The sequence below is a fragment of the Musca domestica genome, unplaced genomic scaffold (genome assembly GCF_030504385.1).
Source record: "Musca domestica strain aabys unplaced genomic scaffold, Musca_domestica.polishedcontigs.V.1.1 15, whole genome shotgun sequence".
Classification (NCBI taxonomy): Eukaryota; Metazoa; Arthropoda; class Insecta; order Diptera; family Muscidae; genus Musca; species Musca domestica.
The window spans coordinates 17,562,789-17,588,442 of NW_026712207.1; the positions used below are offsets into that span (position 1 = coordinate 17,562,789).

The 25,654-nt window shown below is 35.9% G+C and overlaps 1 protein-coding gene across 10 annotated transcripts in view; it reads right to left on the reverse strand.

The window, feature by feature from the left end:
• Window positions 1-25,654, reverse strand: part of LOC101891844 (cyclin-dependent kinase 14) — a 151,945-nt gene that overhangs the window by 27,911 nt on the left and 98,380 nt on the right. For all 10 annotated transcript variants that reach the window (XM_059119768.1, XM_011297203.3, XM_005190721.4 and 7 more), the window contains one exon: window positions 12,987-13,178. In XM_059119768.1, the coding sequence (XP_058975751.1) occupies window positions 12,987-13,178 (192 nt within the window). The remainder of the gene's footprint in view (window positions 1-12,986; window positions 13,179-25,654) is intronic.

Below are 25,654 nucleotides of genomic sequence, written 5' to 3' on the forward strand. Positions count from 1 at the left end.
GTGGATCCATATTTTCCATTTTCGCATCAGGCTCAAACCTTTCACTAATATTGCGATATGAAGATCGGGATTAAATAGTAGACGCAGTTCGATTGTGACCATTTGAGGGGGAAACATATGCCATCTTTGCACCGGATATAATTTGAAGGCATTTCACATAGAGCTACGTGGGAAAAGTATCACAATCCGCAATTTTCGTACCTATCCAGTACATTTCCTATAAAAATATTGCGAACAGAAGCCATTCATAAATATGGCTAAATCGAATTCAAGTGTCCTGAAATAAAATGTATCTAAAGAGACATATGCTCTAAGACCGCTATTTTGATGAGAAGTTTTTTTGACCGAATAGGATAAAAAGGAAAAAATGTCTTAATTTTTGGACCAATTTTTTCTTCTCAGCATCAGCGTACATATGTTTTAATGTTACTTGAAAACGTTCCACAGCCACATCGTACATACGAATCCTAACGACACCATTGTCACGTTCTTAGCTAAATCTAGCGGAAATAATCGCCATGTTTTTAACGTTCATTGTGAAAAGCGATTTGAAATCCATTCAGACACCTATACTTAGACACAATGATATTAACGCAAACACACACACATACAGAGAGATAAAATGTTGTTGAAACACATCACAACAACAAAGTGAGAAAAATACAACAAGAAAATAACAACGTTATTGTGTGGCGGTGTTTGTGTCGCAACACAATGCGCCTTTAACAAAATGGCGAAGAAAAAGTGACAACTCGGTGACTATATTATCCGCACAAATACCGACACATCACCATCCTCGTCGTCCTCATCATCAACTAGACAACAAAGGAAGTTAATGGAGCAATTTTAAAGGGAAAAACCTCACAAGATAAACACTTTAAGAATTTGATACTCTGAAAAGGTAATACCGAAATACGCTCGGAGCCCCCATGGCAACGGCAACAACATTTCAAAGTTAGAATTTAAGGTTTCCCAGCAGGCAAACATTCGTTACATTGGAGCATCAATTTAAATATGGTTCCTAATGTGAGTGCAGCATATTCCAACCACATTTTACAGAAGAAGGAAAAAAAAAGCATAAATCAAAAAGGGTGAAATATGTTGCAAAAGATTGCGAAAGTAATAACTAGCTAACAGGATAACATAAAACCACCATACGCTGGCAGTTCGACAAGCAACCAACTTTAAAACTCTATTTTATGTGGCGCTATTCTACGCTCTGTACACATGTATCTATCTTGTCTATCGCAACGTTGCAAGGGTGTGTAGACGTGAATGTGTGTGTTTGGAGGGGTCATGAATTTACGCTGTGCGGATGCGAGTGCATCTTTAATGGATCCCATTTGAAGTTGCACGAGTTTACATTTTTTCCCATTATCCACACATTGATGGCTGAATTCGCTAATAGAAGGCAACAGTGGTCGGCATGCATCAGTTTGAAAACTTGCAACGTCCACAATAACAGGGATTTTTTCCTATTAACCTCACTCTTGGGTTAATAGCAACCGACAGGTGATTAACTACGTACTTGTTAGCACCGGACACGGGAATTAATACAGATTGGGTTGAGATGGCCCCACATCATTATGATGTATTAATTTGCAGTTAATTGAAATATAAAAACACACTCTATGATATAAGGGCATTGTTTCTCTGGATTTTTGTAGAAATATTGTAGTTAGCCTATTGGTCTCTTCCAGAACTACAAGAACGTAAAAACAATTACTACGATAATCGATTTTCCCTTTAGGATATCAAAAACAATTTCAAAACTAGTAGGTTCTGGGGTATTGGGTTGGGTATTGATATAAAATTTCACAAAAAAAAACTACTTTTAAAAATCACGTCATAATTTATTTACCAGATGCTGTTGGCCTATCATCAGGGCAAAGTTTGTTGCCTGTTACTCGGTTTTCCCTCCATCATTTTCATGAAATGTAATTAATATGCATATTAAACATGAACATGCATGCGGTGGCATGCAAAGCAATGTTTTAGTCCTTTTAGTGAAATTATTCTTCACGACTATAAAATGCGAGACATTCCATGGCAATGGAGGTAAATGTTATAACTGAAACTTATCTCAAATTTGTTTGCTTTTTTCGAAAAAGTGTGAGCAATTTTGTAGACGTATTTGTAAGACTTTTGACCTCCAATTTTTGTATTGTGTATTTGACCATTAAACTCAACTTCTATAAGTAATTGCTATCAATTCAACATCTTTGGGTTAGATTAGATTGGACTTTTGAACTTGGCCCAAATAGTCTCTCTTCTTATTCTATGATTTTGAAATATTTTCAAAATTTCTCATACACGTTCGTATACACAGACAGACCACACCTGTGATATATCAATGTGTGGTATGTGCGAGAAGGTGCACTTTAATTCATTTGCAGCCGCTTTCTAGTTTTTAGACTAGTTGCATCATTTTTTATTCGAATGCAATCAAGTGACGTGTGAGCACTTAACGGGTGACAGTGGAGCGAAAAAAATATATATTTTAGTATTCATAATTTTGTTTTTGGCAGTGGATAAATGGATTAATATTCAAGCAATTACTCTGCGAACAAAAAAAAATAAATAACAAGCAAAGAAATGTCAAAGGTAGGGGACCACTTTGCATATTTAGTAGAGATGCACCTAACAAATAAACGTTTACGTTGGGAATTTATGTGAAGTAGATGATACCGACTATGATCCTTTTTTAATGCGTATTATGGCCTTACAACAATTATAATTTGGAATCATATATGAGAGATATATCCAACTCTGAATCGATTTTCACCAAATTTGACAGAGGCACTTATCCCTGCCGAAGAGTGCATTATTTGATTCCAAAAAGTTTCATTTTGCGCAGTTACTTCTAGTTTGAATTTGCTCGTATGTACCAAAATCCACTCAATTTAGGATAAAGATATACATGGGAGCTATATCCAAATCTGGGCCAATCACGATAAAATTTGTCAGTTAATATGGGCAATAGTTAATATTTGCTACCATTGTTCTTGAGTGTATATTACAAATATGATGGACTTAATTACGAAGAGGATGAAACCGACCTTCGATCAAATTTTAAGTACTTGCTTTTAGCCGGAATTCGTTTGGATGGGCCCAAAATCATAATATTTTGGCGAAATATGGCGTACAATTTGGCCCGATTTCAAATGATTTGTAAAAATTGCATCTCAATCGGACAATAAATGCGACCTGTAATTTGGACATCCATAAATCGACTCAGAATGTGATTCTATGGAGTTCAAAAGGAACTGGCATTGGGTACAATAAGGTTGAAAAAATAATATTCTTAGTTTGACCTGCACGCCTCTATAGTATTGTTTATTACGAGCAAAAATCTTAAACTTTTGCATCTCCCTATTTCTCAAAAATGACCTTCTTTATAGCGGATAAAAAATAATATAAGTGGATCCATACATAATTCTCTTGAAATCAGTGTAGAGTTCATAATGAATAATTTTTATCTCGGATGATTAGAACTGGGAATTACGCTGCCACTTCGTGTTGCAATTAATCACCTTCTACTGCTTTCCGCGACAAAGACTAGGATCTTTGCTTAGTAGTATGATACGATTCTGTTCATTTTACTTGTATTCCGCAGGATGTGAATTGCTTCAGATAATTTCGGAAAATGTTCATTCTTTTTCCGGATTTTCCAAGATTGAAATATCAACGTACCCCAGATCAAGGCACGGTGTTTCGATCCTTTCTGACATTCCCCACCATATTGTTCCATTTAATTTCAATATATAACACAGAAAATCCTACAATTCGGTTCTTAACATGTTTTAAGTTTTCTGCCGGATTCTATACCACAATGCGTGTGTGTGTGAGTGTCGTGAAAATTTAATGTCATGAACACGATAAGAGCTCAGATGTGTGGTTCTCGTGACATCTCGACGAAGAAGAGCGCAGCATTTGTGCGGTCGTTGGTTATAAAGTTAAAAGCATTAAAAACTAATAACAATAAAGGTTGTTTGCAACATAAAGTCTCATATAGTCATATTTAATTATTATTTGTTACTCTTTTTATGATACGAACATCATTTAAAAGAAAAACAAAAAGCAAAAAACGATGGCAATTTAAACCATAAACCTCGAAGATAATGTGAGAGAAGTGTATTATGAATTAGGCAACCAGTAACTCTGAAGAAATTTTCCAAATACTTAAAATATAATAGTATTAAATTTATTTATTCAAACTTTAGTATCACAAGTTCAAACCTTCTATAACCACTCCACACTCGCATCGATATTTATTAAGAAATTAATGATCGACTTTTCAACGACATCCTAACGTCAATACAACCAACAAATGTGACATTGAAACATGAAAATAATTATACCCTGTCTACCGGACATGGCAGACGGTCTATTACTTGTGTCCACAAATAGCCATTAGCTTATTGAATTACACACACACACACACTTTTACACAAAGTGAATTGCTGACAAAGTGACTTCTTACTTATAATTGGAAGCAATGAAAAATACTTGTACCAGAAGAAAGTATCAAAGAAAAGAGAGAGAGGAACAACATAAAATATGACTGATGATATATAAACACCATGATAAAGATGTGCTATACAGAGTGTTGTAATCAGTTGCAAAGAAGGACATGAGGTAATTACAGGCAAAGGATGTCGTGTCAAAAGGAGAAAATTACACATAAAAATTATTTTAATGAAGTTTGAGTTGCCTCTTCTCCAGAGGTGTTTTAAAAAACGCATCATTCCCTAATTTTGTAATATTTCGGACTCATACATATCCTTAGATAAAACAAAGAAGGAAGAAACTTTACTTTGAATTTAAAAAACATTAGCTTTAGAAAAGACTTTGGCCTTCGTTCAGTCCAGTGGTGAAAAAATACATTAAATATAATTTTCTAACCTCACAATTCGCATCAAGGGATAACAAAATGATAGACAATTACCATGACCTTAGCCAACCACAAATGCGATAAAAATCCATCAGCATTGTCCAAATTGAAATTCAGTACAATTTTATTACATTTTCCCCTGGCTGAGCTGTAACGGATCCATTTTTCTCTGAGCAAAACAAAACAAACTAAGAAGCGTCTAAAAGAAAATCTACTGGATATTATGTTATCATTGAAGAGCTTTGGCGTAAATCATTCGCTCACTAAAGGCATCGCATGCAATGTTCTTTTTTGCCAACATGAAGGAAGTGAATGCTCCGCTGAAGCAGAATGCAACAAACAAAAAACAGGGTGGAAAGTCAACTTTATTTTCATAAAACTATCTTATTTCGTCTTCGGGAAAAGACGATGCTGCACAAAAAAAACGTAACGACATTCAAATCTTTGTAACAACAATATTGTGTTGACAAAAGATTATCGCTGTTGCGCAATAGACAACAGCAACAACAACAACAACGTCCAGAAGTCACTCTGTCAGTCAGTTGGAGTGTATTTTGTCATTAGAAAAGCAGTGATTGCGGATGGAAGCATTACTGCATCACATTTCACTCTTAACGCATAATTCAGAGCAACAGTTAACGATGCATGGCATAGGACGTTGGCATCGCCGCCATCGTCTTGGCCACAATCTATGACAGAGAGACGACAATCGCGACGCGAAAAAAAGCAGCGAAAGAAAACTTCATTCAAATGAATGCGAAATTGATTTCCTTGGGGTAATTCAAAAGCAAAGCTAGAGTCACAAAGAGCATAGCATAGCTTTGAGAAAACTAGCATTGATTTCAATTACTTTGTCAGGGCGGAAAATTAGCTCGAATGATTAATAGATATGCAGTTATTGGAGAATTGCAACAAAAGGACGCTGCTTATTGATAGTCAATCATTAAAACATTAAATTACTGGTATTAACTATTAAGATATTCGCAAATCTTTTTAAACTGGCTCTAGGTACTAAACTAGATACAGCGTCATCTTCGGAACGTTAACTAATGTTATGAACAGGTTTATTCCCACGAAGTGTTTTGGGCACATTATTCTTCAAAGCAGAATAAGATATTCCTTTCTTTTTAGACACCGTGGTTAAGTAGCAACTAAGGGCTTGGGTCGTTCTTAAGATCACAAAAAATCTCTCTAAGATTTAAAAATTTGCAGCCTCTTTGATTGAAAAATGTGATGAAGATTGTGAGGACGGAGGAGCTAAAGCTTATGCATAAACTTCGACCGATATACGAAATTTTTGGTATAGTGAATATGAATAAAAAAACAATAGTTAAAAAGCATTAGACGGCTTAGCCGACAAATGTATACCCTCAGCCAGTGTTCGATTATTTAAATATATTTCGACTTCTGTTATGATTATTCAAAATGTTGACCCTCTATGGGGTAGGTTTCGAAGGAACTGGCTATTGTCCATTTCGTATGGGTCCTGAATACACATGACATAAATATTGCGATGTGGCAGGTTTGGACTATATTGGTTACTTCCTTCACTTTATGTGAGATATGTGATAATTTTTAGAAATTGTAAAAATATGCGTGAGGCACCAGATATAGTCGGCGGAAGTATTCCATTTTCATACTCTATATAATACAGATAATAATATTAGTAAGGCCAAAATTACAAAAAAATCGAACATTTATATTCAATTTTATGCGAAATCATAAATTTCATACTCATCTCAGGTTTCTGGTTGAGAGAAATATTTAGATATAGCAAGTTGTAAGAGTTATAATTTATAAGACTTATAATTATTCAAAATGTTGATCCTTTTTTGGGGGGAGGTATTTGGTGGAGTGGACGGATATTGCCCATTTTTTCAACTGACCTAGCACTGATGCAAATATTAGGATTTGCAAAGTTGGAATTAAATCGGATTATGCTTTCTCTTTCTGTGCAGTAAAAATTTGTTGGAACATTTTGAGCTTTTGTGGGGGATGTACCAGAAGGGGTGAACCGATATTGCCCATCTCCGAACTCGATCTAAGTTAGATAATTATATTACGATGAACCAAGTTTGGACCACATCGGATACACCCTTCGAGAGTTATCATTTGCCAGACAGACAGATGGATGAACGAACGGACATCGCTAGATCGACTCCAAATGTCATGAAACGGATTTGGTCCAAAGAGACCTAGGAGAGACCGTTATTTCGATGAGGCACGTTTTGGCCGTATTAAATGACATACCCTCTCCAGGCATATGGCTGAAGGAAAAAAAAACGAGTAACAGGGGACACTGAAATTTGAAGACATTATAACTGAAACGATTTGAAAATGTCTTGCACGAATGGTTTACTTACTACGAATTTGGTTTTGAAAAATAATCTGAAACTTACAATAGGTTTTAAATCTCGAAATTTGGAATATATACCAAATAGTGAACCTATAACAAATGTTTATACTGGTCGTGTGCATTATCAAAAATTTTAGTCTCCTATGGTAAAGAGAAACAAATCCATATTAGATTCCTTTATTTTGGCAGCTACATTTTGCAGTTCAGATTAGCTATGAAACCGGCTGATAGACTAAAATATTCCAAAAGTAAACCCACTATGAAAATAGTTTAAGTTGCAGATTTAATAGTTCATCAATTCAATATGAAGGTTTGTTCTTATTTTAAGCGTCATTATTGTTAAAGTACTTATTCCAAATAGTTTTAAAAGTAATTTCAACGATTTCTTTAAAATGGCAAACCCCGTTCACATCTAACGAATCTCATCACACGAAAGGATATGACAAGAACTGTGTTTGCTCCGTCAACAAGACAAACTGAAACAAACGGATATTGCAGACCCCCACGAGTGAAGTTTATTTAAACATTGCTATTTGGCCAGACATGTGGGCAAATAAAATGTGTTCGCAATTCAGATAATGCGTCAAAAAAGTGTCGTCATAAAACGTCAGAAGTTTTTGTCGTTCACTACAGACAAGCCATTGTTTCGTAATTAAGTCTGGCTGGCAAGGAGATACAGTTGCCCGGTGCAAATGTGATACATTCCTTAACTGTCTCAAACTTTTTCAATCAGATAGTTATTTAATTCATCGTACATAATATTGAATTTTAGAAAGGTCAGCATTTTTTCATTTCAGTTTTCGAGTACTTTATTAGTTTACGATCTACTATCATATCGTCGTCTGAAGATTATTTCATGCAAATGTTGATCGGGCAGCTCCGCAAATGCTCCATACGCATAGTTCAATTTTAGCTACTCATTTCAACATTTCCAATGGTATCTCACGACTAATGCTTCACTGTTACCTTCCAAGGGTCAATAGAAGCGAGCTTGTCTTTAAGGACATGAGTTTCAACATAGCCCCACAATAAAATGGTTTAAAGGCGTTTAATCGCACGATCTAAACCGCCTATTGACCGGTCCCGTGGCCTATTATTACACATGCTGTGTAGCATGTGGCACCATCTTGTTTAAACCACGTGTCATGCAAGTCAAGTACTTGCATTTTGGGCAAGAAAGTTAGACCTCAGCTCACGGCAGAGCTCGGCATTCGAAGTTATGTTACAATTAGTATTATCTTTGAAGAAGTACCGTCCAATGATGCCACCAGACCAAACTGTGACTTTTTCCGAATGCATTGCTTTTGACTTATCTTCACTCTAAAATCCCAAAGCCCAAAATAATCTGCGTCGCAGAAGACAAGAAGCGTTTGTAAGACGAGTCATGGTTACATTGTGGACAAAACTGACGACGTTTGACAGTGAAATCAAACACGAAACGTGAGTGAGCATTTCAAACCAGTGTTGCCAAAAGGTAATTTTTGGGGTTCTGAATTATTCTCATTTCAACGTATGGGTATTACTAGAAAAAAACGTCATATTGTGAAAACACTGAAATAATTTTCAAGAATCATACAGCTGGTATATGTGGTCTGCTTACCCAGTGTATATAGTAGATGGGCAAGTCGCCCGCCACACGACCAGTGTACATTTTCACGGTATACCCTAGGTTAAGCAAATTAATATACAAACGAGTGATGACATTGCCATTCCAAGACCATATGAAAATGTAATTTTCGCATACACAGCATAATTTCTTTTGCACACACATACACACACACACTTAATATACATATACAGATACACATAAACACACACGCATAGTTATGGACCTTATTGTGGTTGACGGGGCTCAATGTCAACCTAGACATGACGACAGGCACGCTTCAAATGTCCTGATGGGGTCCATTTGCCTTTGATGAGTTTCTTGATTACGTTAAGAGTTGCTTTCTCGGCGATTTTATGCAGGACATGTTGCCTGTCACTTCTTTCTGTTCTTTCTGTTGGAGGGGGTTGAGGGTGTGTCTATTACATGTGCTAAGACTGTAACGATACAGGCAAGATTTAATGGTCACTTAAGTTGTTCAATTCACGCACAAACACTTTCTGCTGTTGGTCTCCTCAAGTTAAATTAAATTCCTTTAGTTTTTTCCCCTTTTAGTTTAGTTTTCCATATTGTGTGCAGAATCAAGTTTTCCTTTTAAAGTCCTTTATTCTATTTTTTCTTTGTTTTTAAAACGTCCTTGCCAAAGCAATTTCAAATACAAATCTTTATTCGTTAAAGAATAATTTCAACGCTTCGCAGAGATTTTTGCATGTTTCCGGATAAATCAAGTCCTCTAAAGTGTGGAGCGTGTGTGTGTTGTTGCCTAAATTGCGTTGAAAGGATTTCTTTTTTTATGAATCAAGGGGGCGTTTTATTTGGTTTCTCCAAATGACAGACACTCACATAACTAATGGTTGAAGTTTAATGGAAAAAATCCTTTGACATTTTTATTGTTTGTTTTGGATTTTATTAGGTTGGTGTAACAAATTTTGCTAATGAAACCACTGAGTACAGCATTTGAACAGTGGTACGCTGCGGCCTGAAAAGGGAAGAAACTATTTTGTCCTCATTCAAAAGGAAATCTTAAATGCCTTCCTAGGTTGGTTTACACCATTTGATACGGCCAAGATGTGCCTCATCGAAATGACAGTTTTAGACCCGGCTCTCTTTGGATGAAATACGTTTCAAGACATTTAAAGTTAATCTAAATGGCACAGTTTGTCTGTTTGCATGGTTCCAATTGGCCCAAAATTGGTACATCGTAATGTGATTATTAAACCTGGATCGAGTTCGGAGATGGACAATATCAGTTTACCCCTTTCAAAGAAAAGAATTCACCTAATAGATAAAAAAGAATCATCGGATTTTGTTCAAGATTTGCGAAACCAAATATTTGTATCAGGACAATATCAGCCGACTCACTCTAGTAAGAAATAAGATTCCGATTTTCTTCGTACTTTGCACATACCAATATTTCTATCAACAACAGGTTTTAAACACCCACAACGATTATAAAATGCAAGATGAGCATCTGCCTCTTTTTAAACTATCAAAATTCCAATATTTGTACCTACACAAGATCTGGTGTAAGGGTGAGGTTTGGCGGACCACTCCTTCTGGTACTTTCCCTACAAAGGGTCAACATTTTGAATCATTAAAACTGTCATAAGATGCCAAATAATTTACCGATATTTTTTTAACATCGAACAATGCAATACATTCATCATTCAACAGTAGGGCTAGTGTAAAAGTGGGATCGATCGACACACTTCTTCAGCAATTTACCCCACAAAGGGGAAATCGTGGTAAAACCCATAAAATGAGGAAATATTTTCCAGTTCTCTTTAAAGATCACACATTGCAATATTTGAACTTACTTAAAATTTAATGTAGGTCCATTCTATATGAAATGTCCAACAATACGTATACTCAAATACATTTTGAGGACTGATACTGTTTACTCGTGCGTGAACACAACTATTATACTTCTAATTCACATAATTTAAAAAAAAATCGTTTAAATATTTTGCTTCGTTTCCAACAGATTTCGCCTTGAAAAGCTTCTAATTGTAGAATAAACATTGAGTCGTCATGTCAACGCCGAAAAAGAAATTAAAATAAATATTTAAACTAAAAAGCCAATTTGAGAGTAAATTGAGCATAACCCAAAATTTAATGAAAACCGACCAAGCCAAGCCGAACGAGGCTACAACAAAGACAAAAAAAATATTTGCAATGGAATTGGCCAGCAGCAGCAGAAATATTGTCTATGGCACACCAACCACTTGGACAATTGTTAACTTTTCAGACAATTCAGCCAGTCATTCAAACAGAAATATTATCTCATCCAGTGATATCCTCCATCCTTTGGTTCACAATTCCATACCAGGCAACAAAGGGACCCGAGGAGGCACATGATGGACAGCCAGGCTGAGAGTCGTCATTCTGTTGCAATGGAAATGATACGGCTGCTGATGGTGGTGTTTGTTTTTCAAATTAGTCTATGTGTGAGTGTGTGTGTGCAACTCTACTTTTAAATGTATATTATGGAGAAGCTACAGACGTTGGAGCAGAAGAAGTGGCACAAAGCTCAGGGCAACCATTCAACAGGAACATCAAAGTTCGACATGATGCCGGTTGCACAACTCGCAACATACCAATGTCAATTGGGGTGAGCCCAAAAAAAGGAAGTCTTTGTCTGTTGCAGTAACTGGCCCCATTTCGCTTTGCAATGCTGCTGGCCTACCCACATCCACACTTACTTATGAAGCTGACTACTCCCCAAAATAATACTCTACTCCCTCCTCTCGTTGCAATTGAAAGGATGGGTGATTATTAAAAAAGTTCGGATATTATTTGAAGTAGTGCTTTGGAGAAAGTTTCCGGTCATTATTTCGTTTTATGTTTCCTCTGCTGGTCCTTCCTTTGACACACAAGTCAAATATGAATTTTATCATGTTTGTTTTGTGGATAAATCGCACAGAGAGATGGATGATAACTCTTGTTCGGGTTGAGATATGCAAACATATGAAATATGAAAGGCAAACACAATTAAAATAAAGTTAAGACTGAATTAATATTGCCAAGGGCTATGGCAGAGGCTTTCTGTTCTTTGATGAGCGATAGGGCGAACGATGGACGTAATCGATTACAGTAAAGCCCCTATAATTTCTAACTATTTTAAATTGCAGAATAAATTCTAGGAACGACATATTGTTCGTAATGATAAGAAATCCAAGTTTACAGACTAAAAATATTTTTTTGGAAAATACCGCAAAGCTATGGTTATGAAGGAAACTTATAATAGTGACCCTGTGTACGTATGATGTACATATTTCGTTACTTTACAATTCAAAAAAAAAAAAAAATCTATCGGGCCATAATACATTATTAACTCGAATATCTCTTTAAGAAAAGAAAATGATATAACATTGTTTGAACATTTCTCTGATTCAAGGGATATTTTTTCCAATACAAAAAAATTTCAACGCCCGAATCACATTTTATTTCCAAAGAAGAAACGAAATATCATCGATGTTTGAGATATTGAAAACATTTCGAATAATGTGGAAGATGATGAATGGCGGGTGTGTGTGTTTGGCGAACGTTGAAGAGGGGATGGTAATGAATCAACATTGGGGGAACATGACACACATTTGTACAAATAATTTATGTTAAATAATGTCGGTAACATATGTTCTCCTCCGAAATACATCCTCTAATACTTTATTTATGCGAATAACCAATTCCACAACTTTGTTCTCACTCTCTGTCGCTTTGCCGCACATTACAAATTATATGGTTTGACAATTCTAAAATTACTTCCCTCGGCTCGATGTTTTTCCACCCTTAGCAAAATTATGTAATTAGTTGCGGTTTTTGCGTTCGGATGAAATGGTTATAATAAATAACAATGACATTATGAGAGGGGCTTAAACACCCCCTCACCCCTCGAAAATGTAGAAATCTGTACCCCATGAAATCTAAACAAATGAGCTCGTTAAGGGAACACATTGGAATGGAATCTTAAGAGTATGTTATTTCGCAAAACAAATGTAAGTGGTTAAGAGTGAATTACGTAATTGATTAGTGTAAACGAGCAATGCCAATGTTGGGGGATGTTTGTTAGAAGACTCAAAAATAGTTACGAGTATGGATATCAAGGGCACTCAATGCTTATGTAGACTCACCTCCATATCTGCAGTTGGTTTTGTCTGATGGTATGTTACCGTTTGGTTCCAGTCTATCCAAATACTCCTCGGAGTTATAACCATTGTAGGGAACTTTATTACCGTGATTGTGACTATGGCCACCTCGATGATGGTGATGATGATGGTGGTGGTGATGATGTGTTGAGTCATCGTTATCTTCTCTGGATATTGCTGAAAGAAGAGAGATGGTCAAAGAGAAAGATTAGAAGGGGTAAACTACAAGGAAACAGAGTGAGAACTTATTGCTCTATTGAAAAAATTGAGATTTTGAACACAAAAGACTCTCAGATTATGGTCGAACCATTGACAAATAAAGGTATAGACTAAAAAGTTTTAATGAAATTGATGATTGGGACAGTAAAATCACTCAGGGCTAGTAAAGTCACTCGACTACGAAAACAACTTGTTCAATTTATTTTCTGCTATTTAAGTTATATAATTTTATATTTCAAGACAAATAAGACATATAATGTCACTGCCTTGTTTTCAATTGATAAATAAAAATAAATATTAAAAATTATTCGATATTTTGTGTTTTGAGAGATTTGAAATCTATTGAAGCACATTTTTCGAAGATAGCGGATGAGACACCTTTTTAGTCTATACCTTTAGTTGCCTATGGTCGAACTTAATTCATTTCCAGTAGGGCTCTTTTGTTACTCCAAGAGAGAGAAAGTGCAGTTTTCGGAGGAAACTTACAAAACATGAATTTTGATAGCCCAAACATTTAAGAAAGCGTAGCTATAACCCATGATGCAACTAAGAAGGTAACCCCATTTCAAATAAGCATCTCCAGTCCTACAAATTTTGTAATTTACTTTTTTATTTTTACCCTTCTCCGATTTGTGTATACATAATGCATCTATGGATATATTGTATGAGATCTTGTCAATGGTAGAATGGTGAATTCTAACATACAATGGAAACAAATATCCGAACATTCAGGGCAATTGCAATTACAAACCAAAAAATAGTATTTCATGTTATACCACTTGAATCCATTAAATCACCCAAGATCTGATACAAAGTCCATGAATGAAAAAATAGACTTTTTAAAGGGCAACCAGGCGAGCGTGTTACACTCTGTTCACTAAAATGGTTTTAGTTACTTTTCAAGTTATTTTCATTCATTTTTTTGTGATTTTTATCACAGAAACGCAATGGGAAATGTTACAACATTTCACCGCGCTTCGTTACCTGTCAAAGAGGTTGTAGTGGACTTGTGCAAAACGAACAACTTCAAACGGAAGACTTTAAAGGCAACACAACAAACAAAACATAGAAAGTCGACCATTACAATATTGAAAATAGAAACATGGCCGGCATGCCGAGTGTGTTTGTTTTGCTGCATGTCCGGCTGTTGGCTCGGCACTTTGTCCTTTGTCAATAAACCTGAAATTATGCAACGAATCGTTGTTGATTCCAACAAATACTCCGCCTAAAAACAAGCTGCAAAAGAATAACTAAGCCATAAATAAAAAATACAAGTCCAGTGTCAAACAGAAAATGTAAATTCTATTCGAAACTGTTTTCTAAAATGGAGGGCGTCGATTGTTTCCCAACAAACATCCATTTACTGAGCCGTTGAGCCCCCGACACTGCCTGTGCTGCTCAATAAATAACAATATGCCGCTATTTGGTGAATTGTATCCGAAAGACCTGGGAGGGCACAAACAACCAGTAACAAAATACGAAACAAAAGTCAAAGGCAGCTGAACTAATGGCCACACAAGAGCCCTCAACCCACACATACACACAGATGCAAACGAAATACTTCTGATATCAAAGGACTTACTTTCGGGCATGAATATTTTATAATCCCGACTGTTTCGTTTTATTGAATTGATGGAAACGAAACTAAATCTTAATGTTAGTTCTATTTGTTGGAAAACATAGTAAAATAGTATTGAAAATAAGAATAGTATATAAGAGTGTTCCTAAAATACATTCTCTGCATAGTCGGTATTTTGGATACGTACACGACAAAAAGATTTTTAAAAGATAGTCCCCTTTTCATTGTTAATCTTTAGCAATTGTGCCTTCTTCGACCTGGCATTTCTCCTTATATTGTGATAAATTTCGGAAATAAAAATAACTTTTTTCCGATTTCCGAACGCAGTGCACTAAAATTCTCTTTGAACAATTTTTATATCCTCAGCGTATGACCATGTATATACGTAAATACTATGAATATACAATGCATTTATAAAATCAACGTTTTTAATGGAAAAGAAAAGGACAATTTTGGAAATATTCATCTGTTCTCTTGGTTTTTGTTTAGGAATATCCTCTGCAGGGGTGAAGCTTTTAATTACCCTCTTAGTCTTGTGTATAGGGTATATATCATTAGACCCTTGATCTCTTTGTACTTATTAATATTTATAGGCTATCTTTCCTTGTCCATTTTTCTGGCAGGCAGGAAGAGAATATCCGATCAAAGAAAGAAAATAATTTACCTCATAAAAATGGGTCATCCAATTTTGTTTAAAATTTGCAACTCCCAGTATTTGTACACTGCAAGTCAGGTTCATTGTCCTTCAATTTTGAACATCCCAATATTTCCACCAAAACAAGATCTAGTGTGAAGATTCGATATAGTGGACAATCGGGCTAGACCGACTATATGATACCCTCCCATACCTCTAGTAAGAAATACGTTTATACCGGAAATGTATGTGAAGTAGATAATACCAACTATGAACCAGATAACACTGCTGTATAGTGCATGGTATGACTTCGATTAGGAGTATATTAAAAATATTTATTGGAGCAATATACCGGACCGACATTCACCAAATGGTAAAATTAGGTTGAATATGCAATAATCTTTACTTTTTGCTGATATTAAATACATGGTGAGCAATAACAGTAGAATCAGATCTGATATCTGGTATCAAAGATCATTGTTGTGGAATGCATAGTCCGCATGTCAGAGACTAAAAACCCCAAATAGGATGAAGCATGTATATGGGAGCCATAGCTATATCTGTACCGATTTCGATATTTGATATACCTGCTTCTAGGTTGAATTCCGTTGGATGTGCAGAAATTCAGGTCATTATAACACAAAATCGGTTGAAGATAATATATGGTATCTATATCTAAATTTAAACCGATTCTCACCATAAGACTGTACCTCTATTTAAGACTTATCTTAACGAAAGTCCTGATAGTTTGAGGCATAAATTTCTGATTATCAACCTTAGAATGAGAAATGTTCGAGTAGCAAATCATTTCCCTCTGACTAATTTGGGTTTGTTTGTTAGCCCCTGTTTTATTCGGAGCGCATAAAAATACGCATTCAATATACACATTTTCTAGCATTCAAAATAAATTTATGATTGGATATCCGAAGTTCAAATAAACTAAAATTTCCGACTCTTTGCATTGCAAGTCGCCCAACAAAAAGCAGATGGCAAAGGGTCATATTGTCGGTAATTTGCTTTTGAGCCGCTCCAAAATCCTCAACAAACAAATCCATTTAACTCTAAACCTGTGCAAATTGCTGGGTTTTGTCATGCAAAGCGAAAAGGCAAAAGGGGACAATAATAGCAACAACAACAACAGCAGCAGCTCCGATGATAAATATTATTTATATTCACCCCAATTTGTGTTCTTGTTTTGCTTTCAGTTTTTTTTCTTTCAATTCGAAAAAATACCATCAAATAAATTTGAATGATAATCTCCATATACGGCAGGGCAAACAAGCCGTCCATCCTACAACGCGTTGGAGGGATACGAATTCAACGGCCAGACGCTGGCTGAACTAAAACAAGAGTTGTGCGAGCGAAAACAACGGAATGTTCCATTTTTTTTTTTTTTGCAAAATTTATTTCTGTAGTTGGAGAAACAACTACTGTTTGTTTTCTAGTAAAATTGTGGTTTGTTGTAGTTGTTGTTGCCGTTTTCAGGGTACATATGATTGTGTGTGTGTGTGTGTGTGTATTCTATGCCGCACACCGGATATCCTGTCGTTCTACATTTAAAAATATAAATATTTTTGTATTTTGTTGTTTTTTTCTGTAAACACTGAATTGGTTGAGGTTGCTGTTGTTGGCTGGCGTTGTTGCTGGTCGCTGATGTTGTTGTTTTTGTTGCAACTGTGTGTGTATCCATACGTTCGCCCCGTAAAGTAATTTGCATTTGGTTGAATTGTGTAACCCATTTTAACTTCCAGTGGATCCTTTTGTTCTACTAAATTGTGACATTTATACTTGACGTTTATTTGTGTGTGTGTGTGTGTGTTTGTTTTGTTGTGCTATCCAGTCCCCTAAACATACACACACAAACACATTCTGAGAGAGTCACCATTATGACAAGCCGGCTTTGGTCTGCTTCGGACTACAAAGGGATAGAAAGTTATTAAAATTGTAATTGTCGCTTAAACCCAAAAGCACATCACACACCAACACAAACAGACACAGACACACACAGATACAGACACAACAACCTTTATGAGTTGATATTTCATTGTATTTCGTTACGGGCTATCCTCTTCGTTTTTTGGGTTAACGAAATGTAATTTCGTAAATTATTCACTACTTCCCAAGTGCCCTGGACCAGAGACCGATCAACCTCATTTTCGCCCAGCAGAGTCAGAGAAGCGGCGATGACAGCTTCTTCTTTTTGTTCGTCTCAGTCCTTGTATCAAACACAAGCCATAAGTGGGTTAAAAGCCTTGTGCTACAACATAAAGTTTAAATTAATTTGTTATTTATTTAAGTCGTGTTGAACAGTTTAACATTTGCATGTGTTACATTGTAATCATGCTGTGGACAATTTGTTAGAGATCACATCAAAAACAAATGTGTGGCAGCAGTAAATTCTAAGAAATTCTAAATGTTAGAATTATAGCTGAATTCTTATTCTTTGTTTTCCATTAAAGGTTTTGTACTACTTTAATCGTCCAAAGACTTTGATGTTCGCTGAGTCCTTTTTATATATCCACTCATTTTTTGGTCATTAGCAATTATTGCCCCGGAATAAACAATAAGTTCGTGTCTGGTCGTCTGCTGTTCACAGGGAAATTAATTATTGAAATGACGCCTCGGAAATTCTAATCTCATATTTCAGATACCGACTCTTTTGGCCCTGTGCTCACATACAAGTGGTCGCTTTTTAACACTTCTGCCATGATTAACATCAACGATGGGGCCATTGCCATCAGCAGCAAACTATCGACGCCAAACGCTCTCAATCAAGCGCATGAGACGAGCAACAGCAGCACTTGAATGGCTGACATCAGTATTCCGTATTCATTATTTTAGCCAATATTAATTAGGTCATCAGTGGTAACGGGTGACGGCAGTAAAAGCAACAGCAACAGCAGGCGTTGGCAGTGGACGTCGCCATTAGCGCTGGTAACGAATGACTTTGCCGACTGCCAGCCAAACGGGGCGGCTTGTGTCCCTTTTATTGGAGCGACATGGCAAATTAAGCTTATTACAGGAAATTGATGGTGATAAGGTGTGTTCCATGAAAGGCGCTCGGTGCTGAAATAGTTGGTAATTAGTGTGGAGTAGGACTTTGGAGCAAATGTGGCGCACAGAACAAAAAAAAAACACATCGTGTCGTTGAGCAAAAAAAAAAAAAACAGGGAGCAGCAGGTGAATTTTCTATACAAGTAGGTTAATTAATTTGTTGAATATAAGGCAACAACAACAACAAAGCGCCATTTTCAACCAACCAGGGATACGAAGGCGGCATGGAATGGTGTGAAACACTTCAATTAGAGAGACCACAAAATTAGGGCATAGCCACAGCACAAACTCTTGTCAAGTCACATTTGTTGAAATGTCTTCCTGTAATTCGACATGGATTATTAATGATTTTGTGGCCAGACATAAATCAGAAGTGGCATTTCGGAATATCATTGGACAAGAATATGAGCGCGAATAAAGATTGAAGACTGAGTAGTAATCACCTGTAAATTGTGATATTTGTTTAGAAAATGGAAATTGCCCATTCAAATGTACATCACAATTAACAGGGTACACAATATCGTATATGTTGTAATGTCACTCATACGCGATAGTGAACGTTTTAAATATTCAGTAGACTAAGTAAAATTTTGCCGAATGAAACCACTTTAATAATTTTAATTTATGCATTCCGCCATTAATTGAAGCATATAGAAAGTTTTCAATACCTGGAAATGTTTGTCATATACCTGATAAATAAATATACTATATATTACTCATCACCAATTTCTAATTCAATTAAACAATTGTCGTCTGCCCTTATGTTGGGTAAAAGGTAAAATTCCTTTACAGTAATTTTATATTTCGAATTCTGTTCGGAAGTTAAAGTTTTCTCAAAAATATTCAATGTAGGTATAGTCTCCATATAAAGGAACTTCCATAGCCTATTAGACCATAAATCAAGTTTTCCATGGTAAAACGTATAACAAGTTCGGCACAAATTAACGTTGTTTATATTTACTTCACCAATTGTTGTTAAGTTCTATTTTCTTTAAACTTTCCTCTTAAGATTCTAAAATTCGGGCTGAAATATTTCAGAAGTTTTAGTCCAATTTATTGTCTAGCATTGCTATATCAGCATTTTCAACTTCCAATATTCTTATAATTGTTAAAATATCTTGGGATTTTTTAAAAAAAATTGTCACTATTCCAGTATTTCTTTCTATATTTTTCTAAAAAAAATGTTTTTTTTTTTTGTTGGTAACCTTATCTCAACATTCAAAATATTTAAAAGATTTTTTCACAATGGTGCGATGTGGATAACTTCAAAATAAAAATTAATTACTTTATAATTGCTTGCAGCTGGAAAACCTTTCCCATCGTGCGTATACTTTTTTTAAACCACACTTCATCCATGACGTATTCGCTGGAAGTCAACAGGTAAAAGTACACGGCCGTATTTATACTATCTAATTTGCATCAATCATTTTTCCACCGCCTTTAAAATATGCGTTCGGAATTCCAATTATGTTTGAGTTCTTATTTAAACTTTTATTTTATCGCCAATTAATGGGGCGTAGAATCATTAAATCAATAAAGACGAACGCTTTTACGCTCCACAGAATATCCAACTATTCCAAGATTTATGGGAGTCCATTCAAAAAACGATTTTCGTGTCCATTCATTTCGAATTTACGAATGTCGTAGAAGGTAAATGGGATGGATAATGATAAAGAGGAAGAGGAAGATAGAGAACGAAACATTTTTCCGATGCCATTAAATTCTAATTTGGACTTAATGATATTTGAAAATTAATCGTCGACTGTCGTAGAGGCGCCCAGCACCGCCGAACATACTAATTTTTGCGTTGTAATTCGAAAAACATACCTTGCCATTAAACGCTACCAGCTAGGCAACAACTACAACTACAGCAACAACCACATCCACATCCACCTCCATTCTAACCTTAATGAAATAAACATCAAGACGGCAAATAACAATGGGCTGACACGTAGGCGGAAGCGACAATGGAGGGACAGTGAAAAGCCATTAAAACAAACATTCGAAGCACTAAAAGCCAAGGAACACAACAGCCGCCGTAGATTAGGTGTGGCAGGACACGATATCGCCCCCCAAACAGCTGGCAAAGAGCAAAGAAGGCGCAATTGACACATTACACCTTATTGTTTTTAATGTCCGCTTCTGTCTGCGGACTGGACTCGGTGGCGGGTGTTATGTAAATAGAGTAGAATGGAATAAAGGCAGTGCTGGAGGAAAACGGCGTATTCTACCCCGGGGAATTACAAATCGTCTTCTTATCACAAATAATGGCCAAAATATGTGAAATAATATCCGATGCGCCAAAAAAAAAAAATCTATTACGCCGAAGGAAGAATTCGCCCGGGGAACGCTAATTATTGAATTTTCTTATGATATTGAAATTTAAGTTAATTTAAAGGACAATATTTACCAATTCTAAATCACTTGGTGATTTCCTTTAATTGATAATGAGAATAAGCCTCTAATCTTTGGAATGAATATCAATTGCGAAAAAGCATGAAAACTGTTTAAAACGTGTTTTTAGTTTAATATTTGGGCTATATAGGAGTGGGTTGTTAGATAAAACAAGTAACAAAGCGCCTAAGATCAGCCGGGTCGAACTTTTAATACCTTCCACCATTTGGAAGGAACTTAAAATGAAACTAATCGACGACAAGGACTTGCATAAGTAATTTTATGTCATAGGCTGTAGTACCCATTAAGATATTCACATTCAATATATGCAACAATCATCAAAATACCGAATATTTGTCCATTTACGAACTTAGCCTGCATACTGGCTAAATACACATGTGAGCGAAATCTTAGCCCTCTATCTCAATTCGTTCTAAAGATAGCGTGATTTTAACAGGACGGATATCGCTTAATCGACTTACGCTGATCCAAAATACAAATACCTTGTTGGTCTGATATGAGTATTTCGAGGAGTTAAAAAGACAATGTACGGGATATAAAAAGACAAACATTGTGCAAATAGCTGATGGAACCGAAGAATAAGCAATACAATTTATGGTTAATATTCTACTCTTAATATTCTACCCTACACTTACAGTTTAGAAAATTCAGGTTCTCCACTAAAATTCATTCATATATTTTCTAAAATGCCTGTTCATATTTGAAATTGATGAATTGAATTCAAATGAAACAGCAAAATTCTAAAATTCTAAGATTGTGAATTTGCCGTTATTTAAAATTCAACTACCTTGCAGATGAATATTTATTGAATTATTAATCCAAAATTTCTTTAAAGAATTTCCCCTTGTTTGTAAGCAATTACAGCTACAAAAGTTATGAAATTTTGTGGTCAGATAAAATAACGACATTTCACTAATGAAGGAAACAATGCCGATTAAAGAGAAAATATTTGATATCGAAAACTTTCGGGAAAAAAAGGTTACTTTATCCCATCTTCCCCCTTGGCCAAAGCAGGAGGACGAAAAACCAAATGAATCATGAAAAGCTCATAAATTTATATTCATTTCCACAAAGTTGAAATGGGTGCGGGACAATCTTTCTAATACTCTTAGCAGAAAAGAAGAAGAAAACGGAATCTTCACGTCGAAGTTTTGTTTAAAAGTACCACTCAATCCCCCCGGGCAGAACATGGTCAGTTTAGCAAAGTTGTTTGTTGTCGAACCGTGTGACATTGTGACAAATATCTTTATTGTTGTCTGGTCAACTGTGGGAAAAACGAAGTTTTCTTTAGTTGTGTCCACCACCGGCCAGGCCACCGCATCGTAAGCTTTGATTCGTTCTAATCATAAAACTAAAATCCATCTATTCTTATCAGAAGAACGTGCCTGTTGTCACATCATAAGGATGGGGGTGGCTGGAGTAACGCACGTTAGACCAGTATGTGGCAGCTAACAATGCTGGTAAGTTCCTTGCGGAAGCTCTTTGGCCTGGCTTACAGAGCAGAGGATTTACAATTGGTCCACTGATGACATTCTCTGTGATTTAATTTATTTTAAAAGATTTATTTGATTGTCTGATTTGAGAAAGAAAGACGAAAACCCCGAGCAGCAGATAAAAGGATGAAAACGTGAACGTGTCATCTACTTTTCGTTTGCCATCGTTTAATCCGGCCAACAAAGATCCTACGGTGAACAAAGCCATCAGAGATTTTCCTGATGATTTCATTCAATTTATTGCTTCGACAAAATATCACCGTCAAGATGATTTCCTTACCCCCACCCCCTCTATTCTGTTTAGGGAAGGGGGAATTGCTAGTTTTGTGTCCACTAACTTGATGGAGGGTCCGGTCCCCCTTTTGCTGTGATCTGATGTGATGTTGCTGTTGCTGCTGTTGAAGGGCCTTTCTGTAGCAACAAAGTGGTTATTGACAGGCACTCTCAAGTTGCGTTTCGTGTTTTATCATCGTTCGTTTGCAGTTAATCTAATTTTGGGTTGGTAATTTCATGGGTTCGCTCAATGTTCCAAGGAATTACTTTTTATTTGCCGATGAATAGCTTGAATAGGCCACAAATGTCAAATAAATTATTGACACAATATGTCAGCGGTGCTGCAGCACTTGTCGCTGTCCCCGCTGTCTTCGCAAGGTATTCTACAGGCGTCCCAACGATAAATCAATCGATAAATAAACAATTGACAATTGAGAAGCATTGACTAATGATGTGAAGTATGAAAAATGTAATCTGACGTTTAGGGCACGACGGCAACGGCACTCCGACACACACATTCGCCAATACATTTTCTATGAAACTTGAACGAATTGCTGACATTTTGAATTACAAAAAATGATATTAATTGCATTTTCGTCAATAGTTCGCGGATGAATGTTTGCCTTCTATTCATGGGGGTTTAATAAAACAGATACAAGAATTAGTTGTAACTGTAGCCAGGGTATTGCGATTAACTGAGTTTGGGTACTTACGTCTGTAATTTGGAATTAGTACGTCATACAGCAAGTAACTTTTGTCATCAGATATATGCCATGGACCCTATCATTTATAGATGAGTGTCTAACGAACTCGTCCAATAGATCATTCTCCCAAGTGGATTCAAGATTGACATAAATACTAAACTGAATTTGAATTTAGAAATCATTTAATTTGTAGAGAAAATCCAGAAGAAGTTTAAATGTAAATGTCCAACCGAAAACTCTCATTACAAAGTAATGGGTCGTCAATGTATAGAAGTAATTGCAACTTACATATTAATCTTCAAACCCATTATAACATAGCTTTTTTTGTTTTATTTATCGAATCTAGTTTTCGTCTGTATTAAACCTGTAAGTTTTCTAGGTCGTTGTTACTCATTACTTGGTAATAAGAAGATTACCTTGTTTTGCTTTGTAATTGTTCAAAGAATAGCCTACTGGTAATGTAGAATGTAGTTTGTTTTCATTATTTTTTAATGAATTATTTGGCGCATACTGCATACTAGGTAGAAAACCAATAGGTACCTAAAGGGAAATTGATATAAGGATCCTTGTGTGAATCTACACAAAAAATAGACATTTTGTCAGATTGTTTTATGTTATCTGGAAACACAAAATACTAGTTAGCAGTTATTTCAGGTGAAAAATTGTCTAACACACTTCAAAATCTGCACTTGAATCTCCAATATCAAGAATTAGTAAAAATTCTTCAAAATATCTAAAATAGGTCAGTATCAGTGTATAGCTCCCATGAATTTTAATTTGATTAATAATATATATTCATGGGTTTACAATTATTTTTTCCCTGATTTAAGAACATACTTTAATTACCACCCATATTTTGGTGGGGAGGTACGAAAACGGAATCAAAACGCAAAGATCAATGGCCTAATTTTCAATTTCCCCGAACCAATTTCTAAAATATGCGATTACGCGATAGATGCTAATCGCAAAACGGAAAACATTTGTTAATTAGCTCAATCAATATTTCAATAATAGCGTGTGAATGTGTGTGTGTGTGTGTGTCTGTAGTAGTAGTAACATATCAAATTTTAATTCCCATTAAAAACAAATGCCGCCTCGATGAAAAATAAATGAACAAACACCCGTGTGAATTGTCTGATCTGCATATCAACAGCTCTCGTTTTGTTTTATCGCTGTGGCATTGTTTCTGGCATTTCTCATTTGCATTTAAATTCCCCAGCAACACCTCTTAAAAAGATATTCGATATAAGATATTCTATAAATATTTACCCACATTGACGATGGAATGGAATATTCCATAAAAACTAATGTGTGTTTTGTAACCCGGAACGAGTGAGTTTGACGAGCGAGAGCAGGAGCGGGCCAAAGGACTATTACATTACATTTGCTGCCTGCCAAATAAACCTCCTTTGATTTGCCTCCAATCCAAATAAAATAACATAAGTGCTTGTTGCAATAGGCATTTATCGATTAGAAAAGGTCCATTCACCAGACATGGGCAAGAGCAAAGAAAAAAAGGATCACTGGTTAACAACAACGTCCCACATTTAATCTAGACAAGTCCAAAAAAAACACACACACACAAAAATAGAGTTTATGTGATTACATTACATTTTACACAAAGATAGATACAAGGCATGTTTATTCCTGCTCCATTTCCATTTGGATTAAACTCCATCCATTCATACGAGCATCCCAAATGGAATCGTATACAATATCACAACAAGCATCCACCTCCTCCCCCTTGCCCATTTTGGTTGAAGATGAACCAAAATTTGGGCAAAACCCCAAAAGCAAATAAAATTTCCAAATATTAATAAATATTTGAACACATCCTACTGCAGCATTCGAAGTTCCAGGAGACCCAACCAAGGACCACATAATATTGCATAATAAAAACATTTGCAGCAGCAGCAGCAGTAGGAGCGAGAGATGTGAAATCTACTGGACTACACAGAATATAAAATAGTGTATGTGGCAGAGAGGATGGACACAGTTGGCGACGAGGAGGAGGACAAGCCAGTCAGCTAGCAACATGTCCCGACATGAGAATATATTGCATGAGGGCAGCAACATACATATGTTAATACAAATGTATTCATTACGTTTACACAAAGCAATAACATAAACATTTTATATAAATGTATTTATGTCACAGCTCTGTGAAAAGATGAGTTATACGGCAATGGCGGTTGGCCATGGACAGCAGCACCAGCACCAGCAGTAGCAGCACCGACAAAGGACATCCCGAAGCTATTGTTTATCATTTCCAAATATAATGA